The sequence below is a fragment of the Prionailurus bengalensis genome, chromosome E1 (genome assembly GCF_016509475.1).
Source record: "Prionailurus bengalensis isolate Pbe53 chromosome E1, Fcat_Pben_1.1_paternal_pri, whole genome shotgun sequence".
NCBI classification, from domain to species: Eukaryota; Metazoa; Chordata; class Mammalia; order Carnivora; family Felidae; genus Prionailurus; species Prionailurus bengalensis.
This window is the reverse complement of record NC_057347.1, coordinates 25099773-25115082: the sequence shown is the minus strand read 5'-3', so window position 1 is coordinate 25115082 and position 15310 is coordinate 25099773. Positions and strand designations below refer to the sequence as shown.

The 15310-nt window shown below is 40.3% G+C and overlaps 1 protein-coding gene across 1 annotated transcript in view; it reads left to right on the top strand.

Annotated features, from left to right (window-relative positions):
- The first annotated feature begins 5826 nt into the window (after positions 1 to 5826).
- Positions 5827 to 15310, top strand: part of APPBP2 (amyloid beta precursor protein binding protein 2) — a 52769-nt gene continuing 43285 nt past the window's right edge. Inside the window, exon 1 of the mRNA XM_043583861.1 lies at positions 5827 to 6291. Within this exon, the coding sequence (XP_043439796.1) occupies positions 6154 to 6291 (138 nt within the window). The 5' untranslated portion in view covers positions 5827 to 6153. The remainder of the gene's footprint in view (positions 6292 to 15310) is intronic.

Here is a 15310-nt window from a genome sequence, read left to right as displayed (position 1 = left end):
CAATGTGGAGGGAGGGGGAGGACTGTTGCTGTACATATTTTAAAACTGATAACCACATAAGCTGTGTGAACATCCTTATATATACGTCTATTTGAACACATGAGGAAACATCTATAAATTAAGTTGGAATTTGAATATTTTTAACATGAATTTTGGTGGAACACAAAAATATTCTAATACATTTCACAGTCATTAGGATGGCTACTATCCAAAAAATGAAAAAATGGAATTTTTTTTTTTAGTGTTAGTGAGTATGTGCAGAAATGGAAACCCCTGTGAATCGCTGGTGGGAATATAAAATGGGGGTGGAAAACAGTTTGGCAGTTCCTCAAAAAGCTAAAGGTAAAATGACCAAAATGTCCAGCAATTATACTCCTAGGTATATGTCTAAAAATATTGAAAACAGGGACTCAAACAGATGTTTGTATGCTTCTGTTCATAGCAGTGTCATTCACAATTGCCAAAAGTTGGAAAAAGTGGCCATGAACAAATGACTGGATAAACAAATGTATTATATACATACATTGAAATATTATTCAGCCTTAAAAAAGAATGAAAGTAGAAAAAACAAAAACAAAAACAGAAAACAAATAATAGGGGTGCCTAGCTGTCTCAGTTGGTTGAACATGTGACTCTTGATCCTGGGATTGTGAGTTTGAACCCCAGGCTGGATGAGATTACTTAAAAACAAAATCCTTAAAAAAAAAAATGAATGAGGGGCGCCTGGGTGGCGCAGTCGGTTAAGCGTCCGACTTCAGCCAGGTCACGATCTCGCGGTCCGTGAGTTCGAGCCCCGCGTCGGGCTCTGGGCTGATGGCTCAGAGCCTGGAGCCTGTTTCCGATTCTGTGTCTCCCTCTCTCTCTGCCCCTTCCCCGTTCATGCTCTGTCTCTCTCTGTCCCAAAAATAAATAAACGTTGAAAAAAAAATTTAAAAAATTAATGTTTAAAAAAAAAATGAATGAAATTCTGATACATGTTACAACATGGATGAACCTTGAAAACACGCTAAATGAAATAAACCAGGCACAAAAGGACAAATGCATGATTCCACTTATATGAGGTACTTAGAATAGGCAAACTCATAGAGACAGAAAGCAGATTAGAGGTTACCGGGGACAGGAAGAGGGGGTAAATGGGGAATTGTTGTTTCATGGATACAGAGTTTTTGTTGGAGATGATGAAAAAGTTATGGAAACGGATAGTGGTGATGACTGCACAACACTGTGAATGTACTTAATGCATTGTACATTTAAAAACAGCTAAAATAGTAAATTTAATGTTATGTATATTTTGCCACAATTTTTAAAAAAGGAACAAAACACTTTAAAGAGTATGTTTTTGAAAATTTGAGTGTAAAATAAATATTTTACAAAACAGCAAATTGTGTGGTTCGCCCCCCCCCCCCCCCCGCAAAGAGAGGTAGGAAGGCCATTTATCAATCTAATTACCAAATGTTCACTTTATGTCTGCTAGTGCACCAAGACATAAGGCTTTGTATCTGAAACACACACTATTTATGGTCCAGTCCTCAAGATGTTAATGAGCGCTTTGGGGAGATAAGGCATCCATGCATGATATAATTGACGTAAGACATCATTATAAGAGATGTTACAGGGTAGATTATAATGTGATCTCTTAGTTTTTTCTCTTCTCTGGAATACACAGTCTTCCTTTCTTTTTATATACTCTCTTGTCTTCAACTATCATAAACAATCATCAAGATTTTTTTTTCCCACACTTGAAACCTTTCCCAAGTCTGCCTTTGTATCTTATACATATATCATACTTTAAAAATCCAAAACTGGACCTAAGCTCTTCAGTATGTTGTTAAGCTCAGTAAATGTGTTCACCGTACATTTTGTCATCTAAGTTAAAAATCTGTATCATTTGTATATTTTAACTAAAATGTTCAGTGGGGCATTAGAGGTGAATGGGATCACTCAGGTAGGATAATGGCATTTCTCTAGGATGGCTCAAGAGTTATTACTATATCACTTACCTCGTTCCTATTTCTACCTCATTGAAAAAGCTAAAACTTTTCACTGTCACTATTGAAGAACTACAATTTTCACTCTTTTCCATGTGTTTTTTACATTCTGATAATTAGGAAATTTCCCCAAAATTCGTGGTGTAGTGTCATGGCAAAATGAACTTACTTATAATTGTTCAAATGAATCTATTCAAATGTTCTTTTCTTATGAATTTCATTGCAACTAAGAATACTTTGAGAACTAACCTACATTGGAACCGTTATAGCATTACTATATCCCAAACCAACTCAGTATCTCTTTAGTACTCCCACAATGTCCTGTGCAAACTATCACAGTATTTCTCACACTGTATTATTATTATTATGTGTCTGTCTTTCCAAGAATGATCTGTAAGCCTTTATTCCATACGATGGACCAGCATCAGCAGCATAAGTTTTCTAGGGATATGGGTAATAGTACAGAGGAATGAGAATTGGGCCGAATCTCCTATCTGCATTATTTTCCCAAATGACAAGAACTTGTTGACAAACCCTTGCTCTGTTCTTCGGTGGCTGCAAGTTACATGACCTAGTCATTTTGCCTCTATGATGTGTGATGTCATAGGTGTGCCTTGACAGTCTTATTTCTGAGGTCCATGTGATTTTTGGTCTGTGGCTAATGGGTGTTGAATATGTGGATTTAGACTTGGAGGGTTCTGAAAAAGATTCTTCAAATTTAGGACAAAAATTGTCTCTATGCTGATACTCTATGGTTGGACAATTCATCAGAAAGTTAAGATTGTCTAGCATGGGTTGTGAATTGTATCATTTCATGAATGCATTTATATCCTTAGTAATATGTAGCCCTGCAAGGGAATAGGTTCAATATGCAGTCTAAGGTGATGCGTTCCTGAACTTTAGGGGACTGGAATGGGGTGTTCCAATGATCTACTATAACATAATAAACCACCCAACCTTAGTGGTATATTAACAATCACTTTATTATGCTCCTGTGGGTGAGGAACTCAGAGCAGAACAGGGATGCTTGTCTCAGCTCCATGGTGCTTAAGCCCTCATCTGGGAACACTGGCTTAGGGTGACTCAAATGTCTTGGGAGTTGGAATCATCTGGAAGCTTCTTCACTGAAATAACTGGCATCTGAGCTGGGATGACTCAAAAGTTGTACTCACCTGGAATTGTTGACTGGAGCACTTAGGCATAGCATCTCCATGTGGCTTGGGTTTTTTGAGAGCATGGTTGCCTCATGGTAGTTCCTCTTTTTAATATGGTGGCTCAGGAATCCAAAAATTAGTATTCCAGAGAACAAAGTGGACTCTGTATGGCTTTTTCTGACCTAGCATCACTTCTGCTGAACTTTCCTTGTTGAAGCAGACACAATCTAACCACATTCAAAAGAAAGGTACTTAGACCCCACAACTCGATTAAGGGAGTAATTGCAATTTAAAAATGGTCACGATGTAGATTGCCTCTTAGGATTCTTTTTGGACCAGGTTCATGCCTCATATAGCTTTGTATGCTAGAAAGACTTCTGCCAAATTTGAGGCTACCAAGGCTTAAAGAGGATTTGGTGCACTGTAGAGGTAACTTCGTGATAAAAGGGACATCTGTCCATCAAATGTATAGGTGGTCATGACAATTTAGTAGGCCTCTTCTGTATTCTACCCTCCTATAGCTAAGAGTGCATGCTTCTGGACCTTCTGGCTCTTCCATCATAGATAATTTCTGTCTTCTTTCTGACACATAAATCTGATCCTTTTACTTCCCTGTTTACAATCCTTTAAGGATTTCCTATTATCTCTAAGATAAAGTCCCAGTCCATTAGCATTACATATAAACCCGTTTATGACCTGGCCCTGACCACTGAAAACTCAGATGCTATGCTATTGTACAATATATGGCAAGACATTATTTATATAATTATTGAGTTCAAATCCAAGTTCTGCTGGGACTCATTAATTTCCTAGGCACAAGGGAGAACCGTTCTTCCCTCAGTTGATGGTAGTGTACAAGAAAAATAGCCTAGTTTCCACTGGTTTTTTTGTTAAGCCAGTTCTTGAGGGCCCAAACCTGCAGATGGGTCTAGTTCTGGAGTCAACGCTCCCCTTTGATACTTAGTCCTTTGTACAGGACTTTGGTCCCGATTCTTCCAACCCTCATGTTGAATTGTTTCTTGGAGGTCCTGTCCTTTCAGGCAATCTGTCACCCTTGGTCAGGGCTTCCCAGTCCATCAAACACATTTTAATAACTTTCAATCTTAAAACAATGAAGAAGGGATCAAGAGGCCTGTTTGTCCATTGAGACCCCTCTGTCTATATACATTTTTGATGTCTAACTCTGCCCAGCAGCATCTAAGGTCCATATAGCAATCAATAAATGTGTCTGACACAGCTCAATCTTTTTATAGGACTTGAGCCCAGGTCTTGATTCAGTCAAAATTTCCTAGAACATCTGCGTTCAATTTCAGGGCATTCATGGATCTCTTGAGGTAAGATTGCTGGATAAAATACAGATGCCTATTCGAATGTGAATTTCAGGTGAACAATGAATAATTTTTTAGTATAAGTATGTCCCATGCAACATTTGCATGGATAATATACGGATAATTATACATTTTTGTGGAAAAAGGTCCAAACAGCCTCAAAAGATCTAAGAACTCCTGATGCAGAATTTGTTGGAAGAAACTTATGTGCTACAGTGACTTGAAATGGGTGCGTAAAACTGCTGTACACAACATACTTATATTAAAAGCCATTCATTGTTTATCTGAAATTAAAATGTAACTGGGCATTTATATATTTTTTCTACTTGCTCAGTTTGCAACCCTACCTTAAGGCCAACCAGAGATTTCCTAGATTCATGGATTATAGAACTGGTATAGACTGAGAAAAGAACTGTGTTTCTTTTTTGCCAAATTATTTAGACATTTAACATAAAAATACCAAGGTGAACTCCAAGAACCACTTCCAATTCCTTTAGCTCTAAATGTCAGGACATATTATCATTATTGTCTCCAAGTTTTGCATTGTTATAAAGTGACTATGAAACAGTGTCATCAATTACGGCCAGTAACTTCCTTGTTAAATTCCTAGAGCAGAAAGATATTGCATAAAGTTGTTGAGATGGCCGACTTGGAAAATTAAGTTACATAAATAGCAGATGTTCAGGCTGAGTAAGGAAGGGAGCTGAAACAAGTTTTCTCAATTATTCAACAATCCCCTGAGGCTGGGACTAGAATTATGGGAGAAAATTGAAATCTTGATTTCTATCTCACCATTGACCCCTGACACAGCCAGCAATTAGCCCTTTTTCTCTCACCACTATTTGTAATTCCATAATCAGGCTAAACTTCCTACCAAATTCTTCTACAGCAGGAGTTTTCTTCTTATTTTTTGTTTGTAAGTTTTCTTTGGAAAAAGAAAATATTGTAAAAAGTTCAAAAATGCAAGTGGTTAGTTATACAATGACCTATGCCGACTCTTAGTTCCTGGACCGAAGGTTCGTAAGTTGGCTTACGAATCTAAAGAAGGGTGTTGAGACCCATATGAATTCCCTGAATGCCTAATTTTCAGTGTGCAGATACTGTGCACTTTTGTGAAGGATCCAAACTTTTACCTGAGCCGCGATACAGTCCATGCCTAGGAACTCCCGTGGCACGACTGACGCGCCCGTGTAATCGGGAACGCTAGAGCGTTACTCGTCTTAGTGTGAAAAGTCCACCCCCACCCACCCAATTGCGGCCCCTTCGGAAAGTACGTTCTCTGCGAAAAGAACCACCACTCTTTTCTTCCCAAGTTTTCCGCCTGCCGCATTCCTTCCCTCCGGCGCGTCAGCGTGCGCTGACGTCATGACGCCGCACACGCAGCCCCGCCCCTGCAGAGCTCGGTGCTGGGACGGAACCCGGGTTTCTCTCAAACCCGGAATGTGAGGCCTGGGCTTGGCTCTCTCTCTACCCGTGCGCCGCTGTTTTCCCGGGCCTGGGTGCGCCGCTGCTGCCCTACAGCTCGCCCCGAAGGAGCCAGGGTGGCCGTGCGCTTCTGCCGTGTGCCCGCGTGGCTGCCGCCGCCCGTCCGAATCCTCCGGGGCCGCAGAGGAGTTCGCTACGGAGGGAGGCGGGGGCCTTCGGGAGGAGGAGGCGGAGGAGGCGGAGGAGGAGGGAAGGAAGATGGCGGCCGTGGAACTAGAGTGGATCCCAGAGACTCTGTATAACACCGCCATCTCCGCTGTCGTGGACAACTACATCCGTTCCCGCCGAGACATCCGCTCCTTGCCCGAGAACATCCAATTCGATGTTTACTACAAGGTACGCACCGTAGGCCTGCTCTCCGCTCCCCTGCTGCAACCCCTAGGGCCGCACCCCCTTCCACGTCTGCGAGCCCCCGCAGTTAACCCCTCACCCCTCGTAGCAGGATCGCCTCCCCAGACATCTGGCGCGGTCTCGTGGTTGCCAGGATAGGAATACTCAGTCTCCATATCCTCTGTCTCTCAAGTTCTTGGGCCTTGATTGGTATCTCTTCCTAATGAATCTTTCCGCGTATTTTGGTGTTCCCTCCAACACTGTGCCCCCCACCCCCATAGGCCTTTTGCTTGGACTTCCTCTGTTGCTCCCCTGTCCCACTCAGTTCTTTACTTCTCACCTGTGTCTTCAGAATATTTTCTCCCTTTTTAGCCATATTAAGTGTCACCATCAGCTGAACTTTTTGCTCTGCTCTTATCCCTCCTTCCTACTTACTTTCTTCTCTTGCCAAGCATTTTTTTTTCTGCTTCGTGTTCGTTTCGCCTTTCGTGTTCTTCGTTCCTAATTGAGAGGGAGATGAGGAATTAGTAGAAGTAGTTGTCTGCTTTATTGGCATTTTTTTTAAACATTGGTTTTTGTTTATACTTGGGGTTGAATTGGAGATTTTGTTAATATGTGAGTGGTGGTAAACTATTTGAAAGGAAAGGGGGGAAATCTTTCCTGAAAGAAAAAATACTTAAATTCTAAAGTTACGTTCATGTATTTGAAAGTTGCAATCTTGCCGCATTCCTAAATAGCTCCCCCTCAGAAATCTGAACAAAAAGTCTCCCAAGTCACTCTCCAAGGAGTTCCAGGGGTAAATGTCTTAGCCTTGGACAGTTTTTGCAGTGTTTAGAGAGGGAGGAGATACTTTACGGACTCGGAGCCTCCCTTTTCCTCTCCCTCTACATTTGAAAGTGAACAGTGGATTTATTATTCAGTCCTCACTGCCTTGAATCTGCGTAGATAACCCCTACTTGCCAGTAGCCACCCGTGCAAAATGTGACCAGAAGTGGAATATGACTTATTTTTTAGATCTTAAATACTTCCTCTTGATTACTAAGTTGGCAGAACAGTGTAAATTGATACTTAACAGATGTGTATATTCTTATGTATGTATGGGGTTTTATGGCAGTTGTTTTATTGGGAAGATTGCCCACCTTCTCCACCCCACAATATTTTTTCAGAAAGCAACCGACTTGCTACATTCTACTCAAGCCAGCTGCTTTACACCAATTCTAATAATTAAAATGTTTTTCCCCCCATAAATATTTGGAGAGGATTTGTTTTGGTTATTCATTTTATTATTTGGGTCCCTAAAGTAAAGAAAGCCTCCATTCATTCAAATCCCTTTGATACATTGATTTGCTTTTGTGTATATCTAAGGAAACTTCGTATATTTGAGATCCATTCCTCCCAAGGAAGGGTGAGTTTAGATTTGTCTTTCTCAACCTGGTAAACTACAGCTTTGTGTGTATGCTTACTCTGTCCATTTTATTAAATTTTATGTAATCTTTTACACTCCGTAGAGGAGAACATTGGAAATTCAAGCTAAGTACGTTTAGTAGTTGAATTCCCTCAAAATACTTGAACATCTTTTAGTAACTTGTGCTTCTACTTGAAGCCTTTCATTTGAAGATTATTATTAGTATAAACAGATGGTGCTTTTGCCACATTTTCTGTTTCAAATAGTTCACAAAGTTTTAATATTGTTTCTTTTTGGTACACTTTTACTTCTAAATAGTTGTATGTATCTTGGAGTATGGCATTGCGCTAAAGTGAAGGAAGGTATTTAATGTGTTCCTGGAACTGTGCTAAGTGCTTTTACACGTCTTGTTTAATCCTCACAGTTAAACTGTAGAGTAAGGTATAACCCTGTATTAAGGGTGAGAAAGTTAAGTAATTTAATCAAGGTCTAATATTTAGTATTTAGTTCCTACCTATCCTGCCTTCTTGCTTGAGAAGATTTTGCATTTTGAGGTAATCGATTATTTCATGAAAGACGTTTATAGAACTAATTCCCTGGACTTGAATCTTTGATAGAAATATAAGGAACTTTTCTTGCTTTAAAACACCGTTTTGGTACATAAATATAAAATGCTTTTTAAACATTTTAATGCATATAAATATAAGATACCCCTTGCCCAGTTTTTGAGCATTTTAAGAGATTGCTTATAGTTTCCAATTTTATCCAATTTAGAGCCAAGGAGAAATTCATAATCAGATTCCTTCAGCAGTCCCAACTTCCATCAATAGGCATAGTTATAGACAAAATCATAGTATTTGTGGAACCAAAAAAATACCCAGTTCCTCTTGATTGTTGTAGTCCAGTGTCACTGTTAATTTTTGTGAGTAGCTTCAGGCAAAGGCACAGTCATAAAGCTTTAGGAGATGGGGTAATGGAATGAATGGAAGGTGAAGTAGGCATGCTGACTTTTCCCTAAGGAAAGGAAGGGAGAAATATGTAGAAAGGGTAAAGTGTGAAGGGATTTTTTTTTTTTTAATGTTTACTTACTTTTGAGAGAGAGAGACACAGTATGAGCAGGGGAGGGGCAGAGAGAGAGGGAGACACAGACCCTGAAGCAGGCTCCAGGCTCTGGGCTCTCAGCACAGAGCCCGATGCAAGGCTCAAACTCATGGACCGCGAGATCATGACCTGAGCCAAAGTTGGAAGCCCAACCGACTGAGCCACCCAAGCACCCCAGGATTTTTTTTAAAGCATGGACGACATTAGAATATATTGGTTGAATTTATTGGCTGAAAATGGAATGAGAGTTTAATTGTATAAGTTAGGTGGGAAATGGATTATGGAGTGGAGACCTGGAACAAGAGAATTAATTAATGAGTCTTGCCTCTTCCTTCACCATGTGTAAATTAAGGTATGGGTCTTAAATTGTAGTTGGAGAAAGAGTACTTTTTTCTCTAAGATCAAATGGAACAAGTTAGGGACTTCAGGTGTCAGCATAGCTAAGTTTGCAAAGAATGGTTATCCTGAATAAGGAGGTAAGACCATCTGCTGAGAGTAAGGGATAGGAGTGGTGTGGTTTCTATGTAGGGAAGCTAAACCGAAGTTGGAAGTGGCTGTTGATGTATATGGGAAGGGAAGTTTATTAACAATTTGTTTTAAAAAGTGACAGGTGGAGGAGCGCCTGGGTGGCTCAGTCAGTTAAGCTTCTGATTTCATCTCAGGTCATGATCTTGTAGTTGGTGAGTTTGAGCCCCACATCGGGCTCTGTGCTGACAGCTCTGAGCCTGAAGCCGCTTCAGATTCTGTATCTCCCTCTCTCTCTGCCCCTCCCCCTGCTCATGCCCTGTCTCCCTCTGTCTCAAAAATAAATAAACATTAGAAAATATATTTTTTTAAAGTGACAGGTGGAAAAAAAATAAAAATTTTAAAAAGTCACAGGTGGTATAGATGGTTCAATAAAAATCCATATGTTGTAAAATAATGTCTTTGAATCTGTATAGCTTTTAACCAGGAGTGCTCAACCATTTAGGTATAGAAATGGAAAGATAAATAGAAGGAATTGTAAAGCTGTGTACCAAGTGAAAGCAAATATAGAGTGAAGGGCTGGGTTTTTAAAGAATGAAGTTTAGGATCTTTTTAACTGCTGACTGGTCTGTTTTGTGTCCTATTCCAATTACAAAATTGGCCATAGAGTTAAGTTTTGGCTAGGTGAGGTGTTTCAGTAATGTGTTCTGTTTATTTATTTTTAATTTTTTTTAATTTAAAAAAAGGTTTATTTTATTTTATTTTTGAGAGACAGAGAGAGACAGCATGAGTGGGGGAGGAGCAGAGAGAGAGGGAGACACAGAATCCGAAGCAGGCTCCAGGCTCCGAGCTGTCAGCACAGAGCCCAATGCGGGGGCTCGAACTCACAAACTGTGAGATCATGACCTGAGCCACCCAGGTGCCCATAATTTTTTTTGTTGTTTTTTAATTTGAGAGACAGCATGCAAGTGGGGCTGAAGGGGGAGGGGGAGAGACAGAGAGAGAATCTTAAGCAGACTCCACAGAGCATGAAGTCCTGACACAGGGTTCAATCCCATGACCCTGGGATCATGACCTGAGCTGAAATTAAGAGTCTGATGCTCAACTGGTTGAGACACCCAGACGCCCCAGTGTGTTCTATTTATTATTTTTAGGTTTTTTTTTAAGTTTGTTTATTTTTGAGAGAGAGAAAGAGAGCGTATAAGCAGGGGAGAGGCTGAGGAGGTGGGGACAGAGGATCCGAAGAAGGCTGGGCTGACGGCAGAGAGCCTGACGGAAGGCTTGAACTCACCAATGGCAAGATCACAACCTGAGCCAAAGTCAGATTCATAACTGAGCCACCCAGGTGGCCCAATTTATTATTTTTAGTCTTAACTTCAATGATTTTGGCTTTGTCTCATGCAGAAAACCATACAAATTAATGCCTTTACTTGGTATTAGAGTCAATGTTTTCTTTTTCTATGTATATTTGTGTTGTATAGCTATATAAAGCCTCAACTAATATCCTTGGTACTCTTTTAAAATTGGCTGGTAACAAATTGAAAAAAAAATCTTGCAACATATTTGACAGCCAAAGAATTAATAATCTTTTCATATAATGAGCTCTTCAGATTAATAAATTGAGAGCTAAAAACTTTATGGGGGAAGGGCATAAAGAACATAAATAGCCCAACATACCATGTATCTCTGGATGGTAAGGTAATATGTTATAATGTCAGCTCATCTCAATTTAAGCTGTGAATTCATCTGATATATGAATCAGATGCTCAAAACTTTACCAGTGCAGGAAAGTGACTAAATATGAAGTTCATCTGGAGAAATTGGAATAAAGGAGTCAAAGAAATTTCCAAGATGCACAATATTTAGGAGACATATGCATTATAATGTAGTCCAGTGCATTAGAAAGCTACATATTTTATGTATTTGAGAGAGAGAGTGTGTGTGTGTGCGCGCGCGTGCGTGTGCACACAAAAGCAGGGGAAGGGAGAGGGAGAGCACAGAGCCTGACGTGGGGCTCCATCTCTTGATCCTGAGATCATGACCTGAGCCGAAATCAAGAGTCAGATGCTTAACCAACTGAATCACTCAGGCACCTTAGAAAGCTACATATTTTAAAATTGTGTAGCATTGGCACAAGAACAGCAGAGAGATAAATTGATTCATAGAACATAGTAGGCAGTCTAAATAGAAGTGAAAGCACATTTAAGAATTTGTTAAATGATACGGGGCGCCTGGGTGGCTCAGTTGATTAAGTGGCCGACTTCAGCTCAGGTCATGATCTCATAGTTTGTGGGTTCAAGCCCTGCGTCGGGCTCTGTGCTGACAGCTCAGAGCCTGGAGCCTACTTCAGATGCTGTATGTCCCTCTCTCTCTGCCCCTTCCCACCTCCTGCTTGCACACGTGTGCACACACACACACACTCTCTCAAAATTAAAATAAACATTAAAACAAAATTTTAAAAAGAATTTGTTAAATGATTAAGTAAAGAGACAATGCTATATTTTAATTTTTTAAAGTTTATTTTGGGAGAGAGAGAGCGAGCAGAGAGGGACAGAGAGAGAAGAAGAGAGAGAATCCCAAGCAGGCTACATACTGTCAAAACAGAACCTGACTCAGAGCTTGAACTCACAAACCATGAGATCATGACCTGAGCCGAAGTCAAGAGTTGGACATTTAACTGATTGAACCACCCAGGCAGGCACCCCAGAGATAATGCTATATTTTAATGCTTTATTTACTTTTGAGAGAGAGAGCATGCCTGCGAGCGAGCAAGGAAGGGGCAGAGAGAGAGGGAGACACAGAATCTGGAGCAGACTCCAGGCTCTGAGCTGCACTTAACTAACTGAAACACCCAGGTGCCCTAACAGTGCTGTATTTTAATTGGGGAAAATATTTTTGAGACAGAGAGAGACAGGGTGTGAACGGGGGAGGGTCAGAAAGAGAGGGAGACACAGAATCGGAAGCAGGCTCCAGGCTCTGAGCTGTCAGCACAGAGCCCAGCGCGGGGCTCGAACTCACAGATCGTGAGATCATGACCTGAGCCAAAGTCGGATGCTCAACCGACTGAGCCACCCAGATGCCTTAATTGGGGAAAATAAAATACCTTGGGCAGCTGGCTGTTTGGGGGAATATATTCGCACTATATATTAAAATGACTTCCAGGTGTATTAAAGATTTAAGTATGGCAAATGAAATCATATAAGTATCAGAATAAATTATTGGGTCATTATTCTGTTGTGGGAAATGACTGAAATTTCGTCTTTGAAGAAATTATTAAGGTGCTTTACAAATGTAAAGAATGTCAAACATTATAGGGGCACTGGCTGGCTCAGTCAGTTAAACATTCGATTCTTGATTTCAGCTCAGGTCATGATCTCAAGGTTTGTGGGATTGAGCCCCAAGTGATTCTCTCCCTCTCTTTCTGCCCCTCACCTCACTCGCATGTGCGCTGTCTCTCTCTCTCTCTCTGAAAATAAACATAAGAAAAAAAATAAATTTAAAAAGTCAAACATTATAAAAATACGTAACGTAAAAGATGAAGTCCTACGTTACTCATTTTGCCAACACTGTGATGCCATCTTGGCATGGAGAAGGCTTTTCTAAGCGTGAAACCAGAACCTAGAAGGAAAAAAATCAATACTTCTAAGTACATTAAAAAAGTAGGGGAAAAAATGTAAGCATTTTTTTAAAGACTATGGAAATGACAGCATTTGACACATGGGTTATATTTCTTCTTTTTTTTTTAATATTTATTTATTTATTTTTGAGAGAGCAAGAGATAGCTTAAGCAGTATGGTAGGGGCAGAGAGAGAGAGGGAGACAGGGAATCCCAAGCACTGTCATAACAGAGCCTGATGCAGGGCTCAAACCCACAAACTGTGAGATCATGACCTGAGCCGAAATCAAGAGTTTGGATGCTTAACTGACTGAGCCACGTAGGTGCCGTGCCCCCTCCTGTTTTTTCTTTTTAATGTTTATAAGGGGTGTATTGTCTAATTGAGAAAGATGTAATACTAATCAGTATGTGAAGAATAACCAACTCATTTCCAGAACACCTGAACAGCCAGCTCATACAAGAGGAAGATATGAATGGCCAGTAAACATCAAAAGATGCTCAACTGAAATGCAGAATCAAGCCAAAGCAATCACGAGGAACAAGAAAAAAAATCTGGAGGACTCACACCCAAGTATCAAGCTGTAGCAATTAAGATTAATGTGGCATTGGCACATGGATAGACAAATAGATTGATGGAATAAAACAGTCCAGAAACAGACTGATATGTATACTGTCGCATGATTTATGATAAAAGTAACACAGTGGTACAGTGGGGAAAGGAAAGTCAAATAAATAGGCTGGTCAATTAGATATCCATATAGGAGGAAAAGTATCATGATTTTACCTTACCACCATATGCAGTGATCATTTTTGGATGGTTTGCTGACCTAAATTTGGAAAACAATTCTCACTATGTCAACAAAGATATATTTACAAAATGGCCCAAACATCAGGATAATTTCATAAATTGGATTATGTTAAGATTAAGACCATGTATTCATTAAAAGATAACATTAAGATCATGAAGAACCAAGCACAGAGTGGGAGAAGTGGGAGAAGATGCTTGAAGGACATATGCCTGATCAAAGACTCATCCTGCATCTAATATTAATACACCCCCTTTTTTTTAATGGGAAAAGAACTTGAATAGGCACCTAAAAAGACCAATATTCAATGCTATATTTTAATATTAGAATTAGAACTTGAATAGGCACCTAAAAAGACAAATATCCTGCATCTAATATTAATATACCCCCCTTTTTTTTAATGGGAAAAGAACTTGAATAGGCACCTAAAAAGACCAATATTCAAAGGACCAAGCAAGTGTTTGGAAAGCAATCATGATTGCATGAAAGGGGCTCAGCCTCATTTTGGGAAATTGCTGTGGTAGTGTACATTCTTCAGAATGACTAAATGAAGCAAAACAAAACAATGTTAGGACATGGAGCAATCAGAACTCTCAAACATTGTTACTGGGAGTGTAAATTGATGAACTATCTTGGAAAACTAGCCTGTCTGCTAAAACTGAGCATGTACATACTCTGGAACACAGCAATTCCACTTCAAGAAATGTACACTTAAGAACATTCACAGTGAACAAAGAAAAAAGAGAGTCTTAAATATAGAAAACAAACTGATGGGGGCGCCTGGGTGGCGCAGTCGGTTAAGCGTCCGACTTCAGCCAGGTCACGATCTCGCGGTCCGTGAGTTCGAGCCCCGCGTCAGGCTCTGGGCTGATGGCTCAGAGCCTGGAGCCCGTTTCCGATTCTGTGTCTCCCTCTCTCTCTGCCCCTCCCCCGTTCACGCTCTGTCTCTCTCTGTCCCAAAAAAATAAACGTTGAAAAAAAAATTAAAAAAAAAAAAAAAAAGAAAACAAACTGATGGTTACCAGAGGGGAGATGGGTGTGTGGGGGGGTAGTTAAAATAGGTGAAGGGAATCAAGAGTACATTCATTGTGATGAGCACTAAGTAACATATAGAATTGTTGAATCACCATATTGTACATTGAAACTAATATAACACTGTATGTTAACTAAACTGGAATTTAAATTTTTAAAATTCACACACACCATCAGTAGAATTAGTAAGTAGTGGAATAGTCATGTAGTGGAATATTATGCTATGAAAATGAACGAATTGCAGCTGTTTGACACAATATGAATGAATCTTACAAGTGATACTGTAAGAAACCAGTGACGGGGCGCCTGGGTGGCACAGTCGGTTAAGCGTCCGACTTCAGCCAGGTCACGATCTGCGGTCCGTGAGTTCGAGCCCCACGTCAGGCTCTGGGCTGATGGCTCAGAGCCTGGAGCCTGTTTCAGATTCTGTGTCTCCCTCTCTCTCTGCCCCTCCCCCGTTCATGCTCTGTCTCTCTCTGTCCCAAAAATAAATAAAAACGTTGAAAAAAAAAAAGAAACCAGTGACAGGAATATACACCAGAGGCTCCCAGACTTTCTCCCTTCATGGTACTTGGTTCATGGCACTTGTGGGCCAAAAGA